The 17,213-nt window shown below is 46.7% G+C and overlaps 1 protein-coding gene across 1 annotated transcript; it reads left to right on the top strand.

Moving 5' to 3' along the window:
• Positions 1–1,583: 1,583 nt before the first annotated feature.
• Positions 1,584–16,711, top strand: LOC140264749 (G2/M phase-specific E3 ubiquitin-protein ligase-like). The gene is made up of 12 exons (XM_072360660.1): positions 1,584–1,635; positions 1,973–2,064; positions 2,152–2,253; positions 2,499–2,623; positions 2,794–2,956; positions 3,072–3,178; positions 3,378–3,491; positions 3,643–3,780; positions 3,939–3,985; positions 4,259–4,603; positions 4,805–4,922; positions 16,378–16,711. The coding sequence occupies exons 1-12, from the start codon at positions 1,584–1,586 to the stop codon at positions 16,709–16,711; spliced, it is 1,737 nt and encodes a 578-aa protein (XP_072216761.1).
• The last annotated feature ends 502 nt before the right edge of the window (positions 16,712–17,213 follow it).

Below are 17,213 nucleotides of genomic sequence, written 5' to 3'. Positions count from 1 at the left end.
AGGGGTCGGTGCTAGGGCCTGTCCTCTTCAACATCTTTATTGATGACTTGGATGAGGGCATTGAGTGCTCCCTCAGCAAGTTCGCAGATGACACCAAATTGGCTGGGAGTGTGGATCTGCCTGAGGGTAGCGAGGCCCTACAGAGCGATCTGGATAGGCTGGAGAGCTGGGCCGAAGCCAACGGGATGAGGTTTAACAAGACCAAATGCCGGGTCCTGCACTTTGGCCACAACAACCCCAGGCAACGCTATAGGCTTGGGACAGAGTGGCTGGAGGACTGTGTTGAGGAAACGGACCTGGGAGTACTGATTGATGCACGGCTGAACATGAGCCGACAGCGTGCCCGGGTGGCCAAGAAGGCCAACGGCATCCTGGCTTGCATCAAAAACAGTGTTACTAGCAGGAACGGGGAGGTAATTGTCCCCCTGTACTCGGCATTGGTGCGGCCACACCTTGAGTACTGTGTTCAGTTTTGGGCCCCTCACTGCAAGAAAGACACTGAGGCCCTGGAACATGTTCAGAGGAGGGCTACGAAGCTGGTGAGGGGTCTGGAGCACAGGCCTTATGAGGAGCGGCTGAGGGAACTGGGATTGTTCAGCCTGGAGAAGAGGAGGCTCAGGGGAGACCTTATAGCTCTCTATAACTTCCTGAAGGGAGGTTGTGGTGAGCTGGGGGTTGGCCTCTTCTCTCGTGTAGACAGTGATAGAACTAGAGGGAATGGTATCAAGCTGCGACAGGGGAGGTTCAGGCTGGACATTAGGAAGTATTACTTCTCAGAAAGGGTAGTCAGGCATTGGAATGCACTGCCCAGGGAGGTGGTAGAGTCACTGACCATGGGAGTGTTCAAGAAACGTTTGGATGTTGCGTTGAGGAATATGGTTTAGCTGGGAAGTACTGGTAATGGTTGGAATAGACGATCTTCTAGGTCTCTTCCAACCTGAAAAATTCTGTGATTCTGTGAAAACTACAGCAAAGTGGTCAGACTGTCATTAAGGGTCACGTTTTCCAAACACAAAGTTAAAAAATAGAACTATAGAGGCAGACTAGGTTGTTTTGAACTATGATGTCCAAGCAGTAGTTATTTTAATTTGGGCATAAGACAGTAATGCCACTGTGTGCTTCTGTGCTTCCAACGTGCAGATATCTTGAGTGTCTTCCTGCCAGTGATGCCGTTCCCCCTTGTCCTGTGGCCATCAGAGCCTGGGAAGTCGGTCAGCACACGCACTAGAAATGCGGGCTGCGCTGTTGACCCGCAGGCCTTTCCTAGACTCTCTGCTGTGCCGTCCCAACACGGGCGCGGTGCGGAAGGCCTGAGGGAGGCCATCCTTGCTCCCTAAGGATGCTGTCAGCACCGGGCCCCTAACTCTGCATTGCCCACAGGAGCTGCCACCCTCCCAGACGTGTGCTGCACCCTCAGCCCCTGTGATGTCACAGTGGTGACCGTGATGTCACAGTGGTGGCAGGGAGCGGCCATTGTGACCCGCGGGGCCGGGAGCAGAGCTAAGGCTGCTGGGCTGGGGCCGAGCTCAGTGCGGCTTGGTGAGGTGTGGAGAGAGCACTGACTCTCTTGTTTCTTGCCAATGATGCCGAACGTGTTTGGAGGGAAGGAGGAGGCCCCCAACTCTGGGGAGCCAGGTGAGAGCAGCGTATCCCTGTGCGCAGCTCCCCGCTGCCAGGCAGAGGGCTGCTGGGGGTCTGCCTGTGGCCAGGAGGAGAGAAAGGGACAAGGAGGAGCTTCCCCAGCACTGTGGGCAGGCAGGGCCCCTCTGCTCCTCGGCCAGGGAACCCAGCCAAGCTGTGGCTGCTGCTGGCAGCACTAGGCCTGCAATGCCCCCTTCCCCTCCACCCCTTCCAGCCCTGCCCCTCAGCCGGCATGGCAGGCCCGGAGCAGGGCCCGGGGATGGCCCCCAGGGACACCCGGCCCTGCCAGGTGCTCAGCGCTGCTCACGGTTGCTCTCTCCTTCCTCTGCAGTGTGCATGCTGTGCCGCCGGGCACAGGTCCACCCCGACATCTGTGGACAGATATTTGCCACTGGTGGGCTCTGCGTCCACCAGTTCTGCTTGGTGAGTTCCCTCGAGGCCTAGGGCTCCTGCCAGGGATGCTCCCTTCCTTTCCGGCCTCAGGAGATCACGCTCTTTTCTCTCTTACAGTTCTTTGCCGATGGCCTCTTGGAATGGAGAAGCCGAGAGGGGGGGATTTTTGGCTTCCCCCCTGGCGCCATCCAGCACACAATCCAACTGGCAGACCAGAAGGTGAGGACCTGAACTGAATGGGGAGCTTGGTGTTGGCAGAGGCTCACACTGGCTTTGCGTGGGCCCAAAGAAAGTGATCATGGCTCCGGTACAAAGTCCCACCACAGCAGACAAGCCTCGTCTGCCAGGCGGCTGTCCAGAGCGTGGGGCAGTGCTGCCCACAGCCTGTGCCCTGCCTGGAAAAGTGGGGTCAGCCGCGGAGGCCCTGAGCCCACAGCTGATGGGCACTGGTCTGCTCTTTGCAGCACTGCTTTGTCTGTGGCGAGAGGGGAGCTGCCATCAGCTGCGCGGAGACAGGCTGTGAGCGCAGCTTCCATCTACCCTGCGCCGAGGACGGGGAGTGCGTGACGCAATACTTTGGGCAGTACAGGTAAGGTCTGGCCGCAGCAGCAAAGCTGCTGTCCCTCCCAGAGAGGAACCCACAGCGACACCTGCCAGCAGCCTGCCACAGCCAGAGCCCAGGCCTGGCGCTCTTTCCTGGTCCTCTGCCCTCCTCACAGCACTTCTCACCGTGCATGTCCCTTCTGTCCTCCTGCCCAGGTCCTTCTGCTGGGAGCATCGCCCTCAGCAGGCAGAGGAGGCAGCTCCATCTCCCAACACACTCTGCGTCATCTGTGTGGAGCCTGTGGGGGACAGCACGTCCTTCCACACCATGGTGTGCCCGGTGTGCAAACAGGCCTGGTTCCACCGGGCCTGCATCAGGGTAGGAGCCCTCCCCTCACCCTGCACCCTTGTCATGGTTTTGTGCTGCAGGCACGGCCAGTGCTGAGTAGCACCCAGCCCTGCTGGTGCTCACGCTGCTTGTGCTTCTCCTGCAGAAATATGCCGCGCACGCTGCCACCATGTGTTTTGTCTGCCCCGTCTGTAGAGCAAGAGGGCGATTCCGCTCCAGAATGACCACGCTGGGGATCCAAATCCCAGTCAGGTTGGTGTCTTTCTGCCCGGCTCTGCAGACACTCGGGCACAGAAGCTGTGCCAGCTCTGGCAGGCCCAGTCCCTTGCCGTCCCACAAGCACTGGTCTCAGCTTCGTGGAGAAGCTGGGAATGAGCTCAAGGTGGATGCCCTGATCTGCCTTACACCTGGGGCACTGGGGAGTCATCACATTCCCTCTCTTCTCTGGCAGACGACCATCTTGGTGGGACGACGAGTCATTCCAGCCACTGAGAGAAAGGCACGGGCGCTGTGATGCCCGCAGGTGCACCTATCCTGGAGGCAGGGAGAGTGCACCGGTGGACGGGTGAGTGAGCTCCACAGTCCTCTTGGGCTCTGTGTGGGATCTCAGCTTCACCATCGGCTGGGGGAGCAAGGACTGAGCACCAGAACTGTGCCGGCTGCTCCCTGCCTTGGTTGGCTTCATCCTCACAGCCACAACCCCTTTGCATCTGCAGGCTCTGGGAGCTGCTCCTCTGTAGCTCCTGTGCAGCAAAAGGCATGCACCTGTGCTGCTCCTTCTGGGCCACAATGATCAGCAGCTGGGAGTGTGACAGCTGTGCTGGCGTGTGCACCGGTAAGAAGCAAAGAGCCACGTGCCGCGGGACTGGGGCCAGGCATGGCCTGGCAGCAGGTGCTCAGGGTGGCCTTGCCACAGTCTCTCTGCCCCATGGGGCTGGCAGCCTGTCCTGCCCTGGGGCTGCATGTTCATCCTGCTGAGCTTCCCATCTCTCCTTACAGACTCCTGCACCAGCTCTGAGCTTCCCAGCACTTCCATCCGGGAGGCACCACTGCCTTCCCACATCGTTACAGGGCCTGAAAACGTCAGCTCTGGTCCTGCTAAACAGGCAGCATCCAGCCCATCCTGCAGCTCCCAGCTGCCTGAACTCAGCATCCAGCCCAGAGTGCTGGCGACTGAGGAGTCCACCACCTGCTCCCATCTATCTGAGGAGCAGGACACTACTCAGCAGCGCCGAGGACGTGGTGGGAGAAGACGGGCACCAGCTGCAGGTGACCAGACCTGCTCCCAGATCCGCACCAGAAGGAGGACAGCGTGGTCCTGCAGAAGATCCGCAGTACCTGCGCCCACAGCGCGGCCCAGGCAGCAGGGGACCGGAAGCACAAGGAGCCGCTCCCCGTTGCAAGGCCGGGCCTCAGGCTCCCAGACTCATCCCCGAAGACGTCTTGGTGGGAGCCATACCACAGCCCAAGGTGCTCAGAGCAGCACCCACACCTCGGCCTCACCAGCACGACAGTGGTCCTTGAGGGTTGCCCTGCGGCCTCCACGCCGGAGACAATCCAGGCAGCGAAGGCGGGCCCACACTCGAAGCCGATCCCCAGTGGGGCGTCGGGCTTCAGCTTCCAGCAGCCGGCCCCGAGGAGGCTGTGGCAGCCGGTCCAGGCAGCGGGGACCAGCCCGTCCAGGCAGCGGGGACCAGCCCGGGCACAAAGCCGCTTCAAGGGGAAATCACCAGAAGATCCGTCCCCACAGACCGTCCTGAAGACAACACAGGAGCGGCCGTGTCCCAACCGCACACGATAGCTGCGGTCTCAAGCTGTGTAGAAAGGAAACCTTGACGAGAGTCCACACAGACTTGGCTTCACTCTTCAGCGGACCAGCCCGGGCACAAAGCCGCTCCCGGGCAAACCACCGGAGAAGACGTCCCCACAGCCAGACCCAAGGATGGCACCGAAGCAGCCGTGTCCCATCCCCACCTGATGGCTGCTGTCCCAAGCGGCAAAGAAAACAAACCTTGAAGACAGTCCACGTGTGTTCATTCCTCTGTGGACCAGCCCGGGCACACAGCTGCTCCCGGGTCCAACAACAGAGAAGACATCCCCACAGACAGTCCCAAAGACAGCGTGGCAACAACCCTGTCCCATCCCATTTATAAAAAAAACCCTGTCCCATTTATAACAAAAATAAACCCTTAACATATTCCCCACATATTGGCATCACTCTTCTCTGCTTTGTCCTGCGGCGGAGGGTTAGGAGCTGAGATCACAGGGTTGTCTTCTCTGCAGCTATTTAGCACGGAGTTCTCTTTACCTCCATCTGTGTCTGTGATGGGGGTCAGCAGGCCCGTAGGCCCAGCGGCCTGAAGAAAAAGGGACGGTGATGGAGGTGCCTTGAGGGTTTACAGGCCAGTTCAGGCTGCCTGCGTGACCAATGGGGAAAGGGGACCCGCAGACCCAACCCCTGGGGAAGGCAAAAGGGGAAAGGGAGGGAGGGGAAGGGAGGTGGGAGTTGGGCCTGAGAACAAAATGGCAGCAGCAATCTGAGGAAAGTTGATTTCCTGAATATGACATCGGAATGCAAGATAACACGATGAAACACTTGATGTAACCCTTGACTGCCAAGGTTAGCTGTGTCAGAGCCATCCTGGCCAGAAGAGCAGTAACTGATTGCAGTTACAGTCAGTGCAGTTTCGGTCCGTTCCTTTACGGGGGAACCCCACACCACCAGAACAGCCTGACAGTTCCTGTGAGAGTGGCTGTTGTCGGCCGGCATTGCCAGAGCTGGCCATCTTGAACTGTCCTGAGGGAATATTGTAGAGTTCTGGAAGATGAACAGAGCTGTCAGCTTTGTTTTTTATTAATATAAATAATAGTTTATATTGATACGCAATTAATATATGTAAGTGGAAGACTACTTGGCCTTTTCTTTAGAACTGTCACTCTTACAAGTTTATTAATTTAAGACAATGTTTCCATCCAGGGTCTCTTTCTTTTCTGACTGACTGTAAACTTAGAAATAACGGAGTTACACCTAAATGACTTTTGAAAGACCCAAGAGCAGAGATCATGCTGTTGTAATTGAACAAAAGCACTCTCAGTTTGTATACCAGAAATGAATGCATAATGTTATGAATCTGAGGCTCCAGCTCATCCGATTGACTTTGTGTTGCTGTAGTGTATAAGTACAGTAAATATGAGATGCTTTCTAGTGGAGATAACAAGGGTTTCTTTAAGCTGGATAAATAGCATCTGAAAGCTGAGTCGCTTATGAAACAACTCTGAGATCAAAGGACAAGGTATTTACAGTGAAAGGTTTTAATATTAGGTTCCTCCCTGTTTCTTTTCCTCTACAGTGTTGGTGCAGAGAAACAACCACGTGACAAAATATAGAGCCTGTTTTAAATGGAGGCTTTAGTTCGTATTTGTTTTTCATTCTTGTATCACCTGCATGTGGGATTTTTGATTTTCAGAGGTAATTTAAAATGTTATCATCCTCCTCATCTAATTATTACAGAACTTTTAGGCTGATCTTGCCTTTAAATGTAGCAAAGCTAATGTTAAGAAAGGATAGTACTGATAATGCATGGAATTTGGTTTTCCTCCTATACTTAACAAAGAAATTACCCTTAATTTCTGTCTTAACTAAAGGATACTAAGCTTTGTGCAGCTGCCATAGTAGAGCCAGCACTGCTGCGGATGAGCCTGGGGAGCCTGGCAAAGAAAGGAGAATTCAGTTCATTACCCAGTTCTGTCATTCCTGATACCAAAAATTATGCTAGGGTTAGAAAGGAAAAACTGTCTGTATACCTGTCTGAAATTAAATCACTTGCTGCTTTTAGTTTTCTTTAAAATAATGTGTGAAGCAGCTGCTGTTTTTCATGGTACTGTTTCTTACTTTTGCTTTGTGAATCTCCACCCCTCCTTAGGGATTAGTTAACTATTGCCTAACTATTACCTTCAGTCAGCATAGCCTTCATAGAACCATTAAGGTTGGAAAAGACATATAAGATCATCTAGTCCAACCTCAACCCACCCCCACCATGCCCACTAACCATGCCCATCAGTGCCACATCTACATATCTCTTGGACATCCCACCGTTACCTTCTACAAACTGTTCCAATACTTGCCCACAGTTTCACGGAAGAATATTTTCCTAATATCCAGCCTGAGCCTTCCCTGGCACAACTTGAAGCCACCACCTCTCCATGGGTATTTAAGGCTTCGTTCTGAATTTGCTGGTGCTTCTAGTCAACATATGGCTATGCTTTGCCAAACAAAATCTGCATCAGTCTCTCATGTCAGTCCCTTTCAAGTACAGTGTGAAATATTTGGAGTGAAGCTGCTGAGGCTTAAACTGGCAGTCAACTGATCACCACAGCCAAAAACAAGACCAAATTTAATCATAAACTCAAAATCTATATTTGGAACTTTAATTGGTCTTCTATAGAATGACTGGGACACTGCAGGAAGAGGAGTAAAGAGCCATGGATATACAGCATGCAACTTTCCAGACAAGAGGCATTGCTTTGAACTAGGAGTTCATGCCTGCTGGTATCTGTTACGTGAATGTCCTTCGTGCTAGTACAGCTGAGTGCCATATTTTAGAACTGTTTATCCTAAAAACTCACAAGGGAGATGGAAAAATTACTTATAGATGATGGGTGTGAGAAATGCTCAGCTTCAATGATTCTCGATTGGGCACAGTTCTTGGTGAAGCAGCAAAGCTTTTACTTGTCTCTGCTCTATTCTGCTGCTTAGCATCTTTCTTGTGAAAAATAACACATGCAGCCATTTTTTTGGTAAGCAAGTTGTGAGTTCATTAAGAGCCTATACCTTGGTACTGGAAGTTTCCATTGCAAAAAGACAATCTAACTCTCATATAGGCTTGATAAAGAAAGAGGTCATGGGGTTGAAGTACTGAAGACCTCAGCTACTCCTCAAGATTTCCAACTTAGCGATCCCCTAATTAATGGGAGAAGAGCACATTTTGTAATGACATCCAAGTATCCCAGATACCAATAGAAATGTTACCCAGCGCTTGTGGGGTCAATTCTGTGTTGTTCCTGGCACAGGTGGGGTCTTTAGGCAAGAACTGAGTGTGAAGGCAGTGCAGTGCCAGTGGATACTTCTGGATTGTTCACTTCTGCAAGACAAAGGAAAGAATTCTCCAAAAAGCCTTTTTTTTTTTTTTTTTGGCAGAAGAATTCTTAGAGCTCCAGCCTCTCAAATGAACACAGCAGTGCATTCTCAGAGATCACTGCCCACATGTCTGAGTCTCACTCAGACATAGACAAAAAGAAAACAACAAGCCTCTGTTTAAGAAGACTTTTTTAAAAGCTTCCCCAGCTTTCCTCAGCTCAATGCCTAAGAAAAGGTTTGAAACCTAATGCCTGCAGAGAGTTCCCAAATGTCTGTGGAAAGCAAAAAGGAAGCTCAGAAAGACCACAGTCATCTCCAGGACTTCTCAGTCCAAGTCAAATGAAATAAGAAGAGCATAAAGCAACCGAGAAAACAGATTGATATCGGGAACTGGTTAGCAGGTTTGTGAGATCTATGGATCTATGGATCACCACTGTGACTGGTGGGGTAAAACCTGCACCTCTGTATGCTGACAGACCTGTCATGGAGAAAAGAGGCTAGAAGAAACAATATCCTGCACAGACATATTGCAAAGCCCAGCAGGGTTGCTTGCAATGGGTCCATTGTCTGGATTTGTGGAAAACTGAGAGATGTACAGTCTGAAAGATCACATGGTTGAGAACTTCTTGGCATTGCTAAAACAAGATATACCACGGCTTATACATTTAGGTAGGAGCTTAAAAAGACAAATACGCTAAAGGATGCCTTATGGAACTAACATCAGTTGCTAAATGAGAAAGAGCTAAAGAAGCACAGATGTGTGGGCTGGCAGGACACAGTGCTATCCTGTGCAGTGTGGGTATACAGGCAGATCACCTGACTGTGCTGCTTACTATTGGTATGAAAAAGTGAGGTGCGAAGTTGTAAAAGCTTTAACTTTTGTAGGCCAGGCTTCAGTATTTCTGCTCTGCAGATGCAGTCTGCATTTCGACCTGTTCTGTGAAACAACAAGGTACAGAGCATGGTTTTAAAAGTCATCTAAGGCTGTTTGACTGAGTTTATTAAGCTTAATTCAGCAGCAGTGCATACATGCTTCCTCCTCAATGAGAGGAAGCCTATAACTATTTTGAGACAATGAACTATTTGTGTCAGATTCACCTTCAGACAGATACTTGCAGTCCATGCTCTCATTACTCTTTCTAAACTGATAGACATGAGACGAAATGGAATCTCCAGCAAACTCATTTATTGCTCTTTTAGACTACAAACTAAGAGGTACTTGGAGAAAAAAAAAAAAAAGTATCCTTGCACAAGAAGTGAAGATTTACCTTATTTCCTATCTTTTTCTTCTTTTTCTTCTTCTTCTTCTTCTTTTTTTTAAGCATATTTTCTACTTTTTTTGTACATTTCCCCATATTTTTCACTGTAAAGCTTTAATCATATCTTCACATAGTCTTCTTGTTCTCCTTTGTTTCTAGGCTTTGTTTTTGCCCATCTCCTTTTGTTTTACTTATTTGCCTTTATTTGCATTATGGAAGGCACTTATTTGCATTCCATCTCTCCTCCCAGTTTTGAGGTTTCTCAGGGCAATAATTGGCATAAAAAATCTGCTATTCTGGTGACCATTTCATGTAATTGTGCCTCTCTCTACCTCCAGCACAATGGCAAATGTATATATTTGGCAAGTTTTCTCTAAGAAAATCTGTGCTAGAGTAAATTTTAGTTTGGATTGCTCACTGGAATGATTTCCTTAGGCTTTATCATTCAGTGTTAATGCTTTCTTCTTATTTTGTCATGCTGGGTCAAAATAAAGACCGCTCGGACAAGCTTTCAGCCAGCTTACTTGGCAACATCTGAGTGGCCCTTCCGTGCTGGGAGATGTTTCCCAATGTGCACCTTCTTTTCCAAGCAAGCTGAAGAAGCAGAATTGACATCGTTTAATATGCTGTCTGCTTGCCCAATTGGCTGTCAGGCGTGTCATAGCACCACAGTATTGTGCTGATCAGAACAGATTGCTGCTGTTTGGCTGAATAATCAATACTTGCTGATAAAGTTTTGTGAAATGTAGGAAGTTGTGTTTCATAGCTACTCATGAAAACAAATTTCTCTGTGGTGATCTAGAATTAAAGAACCTCTTTTTAAGGAAAATGTTTCATGCTGTGTTTTCTTATTTTGCTTTGTGTTTCTTTTCCATTTCTTTTTTTCTTCCCAGTTATGACACATGAATTGGAAGGGATCTACAAAAGTCATTAAAACAAATTCCATGTTCCACACAGGACCATCCAAAGTTCAAACTCTCTGTTTGAAAGCTGTGTTCAAGCACTTGAGCTCCAGCACCTGTTTATGACATAGAACAAATAAAAAGGCTCACAGCATACACACTGGCTAAACCAAAATAGTTTAAAGGAGAGGGATACCTAGCCCTCACATCTAGATGGTAGATAGTTGTAGGAAAATATGGTATTTTTGTGGTCTTGCGAAGTAAAATATTCAACTTAACAGTATTAGCAGACCACAAGCTAATATAAATGTTGCTTGATAATGCTGAAGTGATAATATTACTTATGCTAAAACAATAGCTTATCAAACACAAACACATAAACATATAAGAAATACAAATAATTTCTCACGATTCAAACAAATGCAAGATGTTTATGAAGCATGGCTTGATGATTAACATCTGAAGATATGTTTGCATATGCAAATAACCAGATTACGTATTAAATAAAATAAATGTCTTACACTGAAGAACATACAGCAGGCTCCACTCCACATAAATACACTGTAAATGCCAAGGTAAAGGCTGCATCAGTAAAGAGGCTTCAGACCTCTTTTCTAGCACATACTTTGGTCTGATGTGTGTAGAATGGAGATTCGTTATTCCCAGTAACATTCTAGCTTTGTATAGGCAAAGATCAATAATGTTACACTAATCTATCTGAACACAGATAGAAGCAGCACTCTTTTGGCTTTGAACTGAAGATATCTAACATGTAAGGAAAACATGTCATTATAAAAGCAATGATGGGCAAAACCAGGATCTGCTTCTTCAAACCTTAACCACTCTCTGTGGGCTCGTAGTACATGGGTGCAGATAATCTGCCCTATTCAAAGCAGAAAATAAAGATGGTGTTGCCTTAATTTTTCTTCTGTAAATAAATAAAAAGGTAGTCCCCAAATACCTTATCTCCCTGTGCTTTTGGATCTCATCTCAGCCCACCATATTATCGAAGCATCTCTTAATAATATTAACTTTATCACGGCTGTGCTAGTGAAATTAATCAGCACTGTTTCTGAATTCCTTTGACTTGACATCACAGTCAACAGGTGAGAAGCTGAACTATTTCTTCATCGACTTCTTGTGCAGCTTGAATTATGTATATACTTGTATCACTTTTCTTCTGACTTACTTGCCGTTAAAATCATTCCCTTTATGATCTTTGAAATCAAGAACACCCACAGCATTCAAGTTAGGTGCGTTAGATTTGTTTCTGAAATATTTGGCACTTATCAAGGATTTTGAAATAAGGCTGATAGGAAGCATGGGAATCAAATTATTTTTGCTTGCTTATGCAGGTAATTGTTTTATATGTCTGAGTCATCAGAAACACAAAGCATTGATCTTTAAGCAGGAAAACAGCCACCCTGGCTTCAGCACTTGAACTTATGTTGAACAAACTTCATTCAAGAAATATATATCTGTGCAAATTTGGGGGAAAAACAGCATAAAAACAAAACAAAACAATACAAAACAAAACAAAACTCCCTCCTCCCAAAATAGGGCAGAATATTTGAAATCAAAATAAATCTGCCTTTGCTGGATTTGTTTCACATCTACTTGAAACAAAGCATTCAGCACCCTCTGTCCATTTAGGTTAAGGATTCAGTGTCCACGCTAAAGTGTGCTAATCAGACACGTACCCATTTATTAACTCCTGCATTTAAGGTGATGGGTTTGCCAGTTTCTTCTTACCAGAGGAAATTACTACAGCACGAAGGTATTTTTGTGAAGGTCTAAATGCAACATAGCTCTGTCAATAAACTTGATTAATGAAGAGAAAAGAGAAAAACTCCAATTACTTGTTACTGAAAAAAAGAAAGCCTACTTCCAGCAGATGCACATTATAAAAACAAGGAAGCTTTGAAGTACGTGTGCAGTTCAGAATTTGATCAGGAATACACTTATGGCAAGCTTTTTACACTTCTGTACATTGAGATGTCTTGTTTTCCTCTACCAAATATGGTTTTATTTGGAGGTTTTAACAACAGTAATTAAACAAACAGAAGGGTCGGTTTCCCAGGGCAAAAAAATAAATAAATGCAGGAGGGGCAAGAGAAATAATCTTACTTGAAAGAAAAGAACAGCCAAACAAAGAACAAAAACCCTAAGGAAAACAAACAAACAAAACCACAAACAAATACCAGCTAAGCGACCGATCTGAACTGGAAATCAAAACATTTATTAAGAGCCCTCAGCCTTTTTACCCTGTTTGAAGGAGCACTGCCCTCTGGCAGAAGTCGTACGGGCTGCCCGCGTTCCTCTATAGCCAGCACTCCGCAGGGTTCGAATACCTTGCAGGAACCCGAGCTGAGGTTCTGCAGGAGCTCCACGAGAGGGAGGCAGCAGAGCGGGCTGCAGAGCGCCGGGGATGGAGCAGCGAGATGGGAGCTGATGGAAAACGATGAAGACCAACGAATGCAATCCGGCTGTGTCCTGATGGGGACGCAGGTTCTGCCGTCCCAGTCTCCATAGAAAGCCTCTTCTATCATGACTCTTTTGTAGACGTTTTGCTTTGCTTAGCTCAACAAATCCCAAATGGTGACAATTTATTTCAAATATGCAGCTAGCTTTCATAAGAATAAAAGGAACAAATGAGTGGGTTGGATATATGCCCAGCTCTGCACAATAGATTAGGGCAGAGGCAACGTACTTTCTCATCTTTTCACGTTTCCAGCTTTTGCTGGTGAGTTTGCACATGTGCAGATTGCAGCCTGATTGAAAACCTCCCATACTTTTGTTTTGAGTGTTTTACAAATATGATCACCAGGATAAGTCCCTACAGCAAAATTCATTCAAAATATAATTTCCTTAAAAGTCACAAGACAAGGCTTCAGCACCCTTCACATCTAGGAAACATGCATCAGTCATGGAAAATGGACAAACATACATTGTGATTAGGAAACTAAGCATGGGCAACAGAATTGTGCAGCTTTTGCTTGGGGAGTATAAAATCTGTGTTAGGAAAGGCTTACTTGGAAAAGAAGAAATTCAGCCACTACAAATGATTTGTGTTATGTCACATAACATGTAGGTTGTATGTACTGAGACAGGGTAGGTTTAGGTTAGATATTAGGAGGAAGCCTGAGGAAGGGCTGCAGGACAAGGTCACATTAACAGGAGGATGCTGTGACTGATCACCCTTGATCATCTCAGGATCCACAATTTAGGAATGCCAAATTTGTCCAGAAAACTGAGGAAATGATGCCCAGAGAGCCAGAAGCCATCATCCTGAGTGAACAGATTAGGGTCATGAACATGGGTCAGCAGTTGCCAGTGTTGGTGCCACTTTTGCAAGCATCATGTACTATGGTGTGCACCTTTTTTACCAGGTGAGTTTGACCTCACAGTCACAGCATCCTGAGGCCCATGCTGTTAGTGTGGATGCTTGGTGCCAAGAGCAGTGGTCTTTCAGGCCTTGGAACACCCAGAGAACTCACAAATTTAGGAGCAGACATCATAACCATACTACTGTAGTGCTAACAGAGCTGCTGACCTTGTAGTTATCCACAAACGTCATTGTAGTTATCCCATAGTTATCTCCCACACCACTAAATACTAACTGTAGTAACTACTGACATACCTGCATTACCATATGTACACACTATAGTTATATAAACTCTCTTACTACAGATGATATTAAACATCATTCTGTAGATGTGAAATTGCCACATTTTCATTCTGTCTCTGACAGTAGCTCATCCATCCACCACAATGGCATCTATGAGTGATGTCCCCATACTGTGTCAGCATGTGGAGTGACATTTCTACACACCAGAATGAGCAGACGGTTTGTAAACAAGTTCTGCCGTTACAAAGTGCCCCATCTGCTTTAAAAGGGGGATGAAAAACCACTGATCTAACAAGCACGCAAGCAATCAAATAAATAAAACAGTTGAGGTGACAGATAGATGAATGATTTTGTTTCATGGCATGCCAAGTTTACCAGTCAAACAACAGAAAACCTGTTCTGATGAGGGAACTGCAAATATTGATATGAATTCCGCACTTGAGTGTGCCACCTTCTCCTCTTAGTTGGTAAAAGATTAGAGAAAAAAATTCTGACAAATCTGAAAGCTTGAAAGAAGTCCATGTCATAGCAAACCTGGGAAACCCTCGACTCGTGTCCTTTGCACTTTGCCCTTGATATTTCCTATCTGCAGTTAACAGTTATGCAGGTTCTGCATTTTGTTGTTTAAGTACTCATTGGAAATTCGTTCAGAATTTTCAGCATCTGCAATGGCTTTTACTGCTGTTTTAAGGCAATACAAAAAGTAAGACAAAAATGATCAAGCATCAGATACTGTAACTGTAGCAGAATTGTCACCCGGAGATAATGGACCCAGAGTAAAATGACTGCAAAGGAATCTAGAAAATATAAAAGAAGACAGCACCCTGCCTACAGGAAACAAAGATCTGTGGCTGGATATTATGTCTATTCCTGCTGAAGTGGTGAGGGCATAACATAACATAACATAAAGGGTAGGTAAGCCAGTCTGTGTAATGGTAACAGGAAGAACTTTTTGGTTTGTTAAAAGATGATTTTCAGTTTTAAATATCTGAGGGTTCATGAACTGGTGACATTGAGTTGAGTTTCTCTAAAATATTTACAGTATCTGAGATTCTCCTCTTGCTTTCCAAAAAATACACGATGTGAAACTGAATATGTGAGTGCACATTTGCCATGTACCTTGTAACATCTATATCTTATTATCTGTGGTATTTGTTCTTGCAACAGTTCACCACCATTGCATGTCATAAATTAAGAGGATCAGTGTTTATCAGCTGGATTAGATTTGAAAACTAGATCTGAGTGAAGTTTTACATCTTGCTTATCCTGCAGAGGTGTGTTCTCAGTGCAGAGAAAGTGTTAAGGCTCCCTTGGAGTGAACACTGTGAAATATGGAGACTACAGACAGAGTGAGTGACAGGAGCACAGCCCAAAATACACATCTTCATCTACTTGCAGAGTTTGTTTTACAGTTCTCTTAAGAGTATCTTCTGGCCAAATGCGTGTAAGCTTATGTGCATGCCTCTGTCAATGGGTGCAGGTCAAAACAGTCATCTTTAATTGAAGATGTATTCAAAAATCATATTGTCATGATTGACTGAATTGCAGCATCACAACGCATGTTCCTGTAAACCACCCATTCCCTGCAACTGTGTACCTCAGCCATGGGCATAGTTAAAGCAAGAGCCACAGATGAACGATGTGGCCTTCTGTTTCTATTTTCTCTGGTGCTGGACTTTATGTCAATAGCCTAAACAAGAAGAGGGGACAAAAATTGTTCTGGGAGCCACATACTCTACAGAGGCTCAGCTCATATTTTGTTTCGTGACCTACTGAAAGCTTTGCAGACACCAGTGTTTTCTGTTTTCTCCTGTCTGTGATGTGTTCCTGCATTTCTGCTTCCCAGCATCTACTGGCTTACCTGGGAGCACATCCTCCAGGGAGAAGGAAGACAAGAATTAGACTTTCTGTTTTGAAGAACTATTTACAGTGCTTCACCTTCACAACAAATTCATACAGAGTGGCACTAGCAGATCTTCACGGTGGCTTTTCTTGTGGCACAAGAGCTCTCTATTTCAGGTATAGGAAGTCAGGGGAGGAAGGCGAGGCTGAACTGGAGCAGGCTGGTTGAACTGGAGAGCAAGAAGAAAATGCACAGGCAGTGAATACAGGGACAGCTGTCTTGGGAGGAGTATAGGGATACTATATACATATAGGCTATGTAAGGACGGGGACAGGAAGGCCAAGGTCCAGCTGGAGCCAGAATTGGTGTGGAATGCAAAGAATAAAAAAGGCATCTACAGGTATATTAACCAGAAAAGGAAAGTCCAGGAGGGTGTGGACTCCCCTGTGAGCAGCACAGGCAGGCTTGTACCAATGGACAAGGAAAAGACTGAAGTACTCAACAACTTTTTTTGCCTCAGTCTTCACTAGTGACTGCTTTTCACACATCCCTTGAGTGGACCATTTGGAAGATAGATGAGGGAGAAATGTTTGTCCTACTTGTCATAAAAAAATCAGGTTCATTATCACCTAAGGAGCCTGAACATCCATAAGTCTGTGGGTCCTGATGAAATGTGTCCCAGAGTCCTGAAGAAACTGGCTGACATAGTTGCCAAGCTACTCTCAGTGATGCCTGAAAAGTCGTGGCACTCAGGTGAAGATCCTGGTGACTGGAAAAATGACGATGTTGCACCCACTTTTACACACAGTAGAAAGGATGGTCCAACTTGCTTCACCTCTGTGCCAGGGAAGATCATGGAGCAGATCCTTCTGGGAGACGTGCTAAGGCACACGGAAGACAGGGAGGTGATACAGGAGAACCAGCAGTGCTTCACCAAGGACAGGTCCTGCATGGCCAACCTAGCAGCCTCCTATGATAGCAGAACTGCATCAGTTGGACAAGGTAAGAACCACTGATGTCATCTATCTGGCTTCATTGTGGCCTTTGACATATTCTCCCATAACACCCTCCTCTCCAAATTGGAAATATTTGGAATTGACTGGTGTACTTTCTGATGGATGAGGAATAGGTTGCAAGACCGTGCTCAGATAGCGGTGGTCAATGGCTTAATGTCTGAATGCATGGTCAGCACTTCAAGGGAGGTGAGATGAGGCCCCTCTATTCTGAGCTGGTGAGACCTCACTGGAGCACTGCTTCCAGATGTGGAGTCCTCAGTACAGAAGAGACATGGACCTGTTGGAGCCTGTCCAGAGGAAGGCCTCAAAAATGATCCCAGGGATAGATCGCCTCTCCCAGGCTGGGAGAGCTGGGGCTGCGCAGCATGGAGTAGGGAAGGCTCCAGGGACACCTGTGAGCTGACTGCCAGTGGGGATTGTAAGAAAAAAGTCATACTCTTCAGTAGGGTCTGTTGTGAGAGGAGAAGGGGAAATGGTTCCAAAATCAAGGAGAGAAGATTTA

This window comes from Excalfactoria chinensis (genome assembly GCF_039878825.1).
Source record: "Excalfactoria chinensis isolate bCotChi1 chromosome Z unlocalized genomic scaffold, bCotChi1.hap2 SUPER_Z_unloc_4, whole genome shotgun sequence".
In the NCBI taxonomy this organism is placed as follows: domain Eukaryota; kingdom Metazoa; phylum Chordata; class Aves; order Galliformes; family Phasianidae; genus Excalfactoria; species Excalfactoria chinensis.
This window is presented reverse-complemented; position numbering and strand designations above follow the sequence as displayed.

Bases quoted from the DNA above. Each gene is read 5' to 3' on its own strand.
- LOC140264749 (XM_072360660.1), top strand. From the start codon at position 1,584: ATGCCGAACGTGTTTGGAGGGAAGGAGGAGGCCCCCAACTCTGGGGAG. The intron at 2,254-2,498 runs GTGAGGACCTGA...TGCTCTTTGCAG, and splicing joins TCCAACTGGCAGACCAGAAG to CACTGCTTTGTCTGTGGCGA. The intron at 2,624-2,793 runs GTAAGGTCTGGC...CCTCCTGCCCAG, and splicing joins CAATACTTTGGGCAGTACAG to GTCCTTCTGCTGGGAGCATC.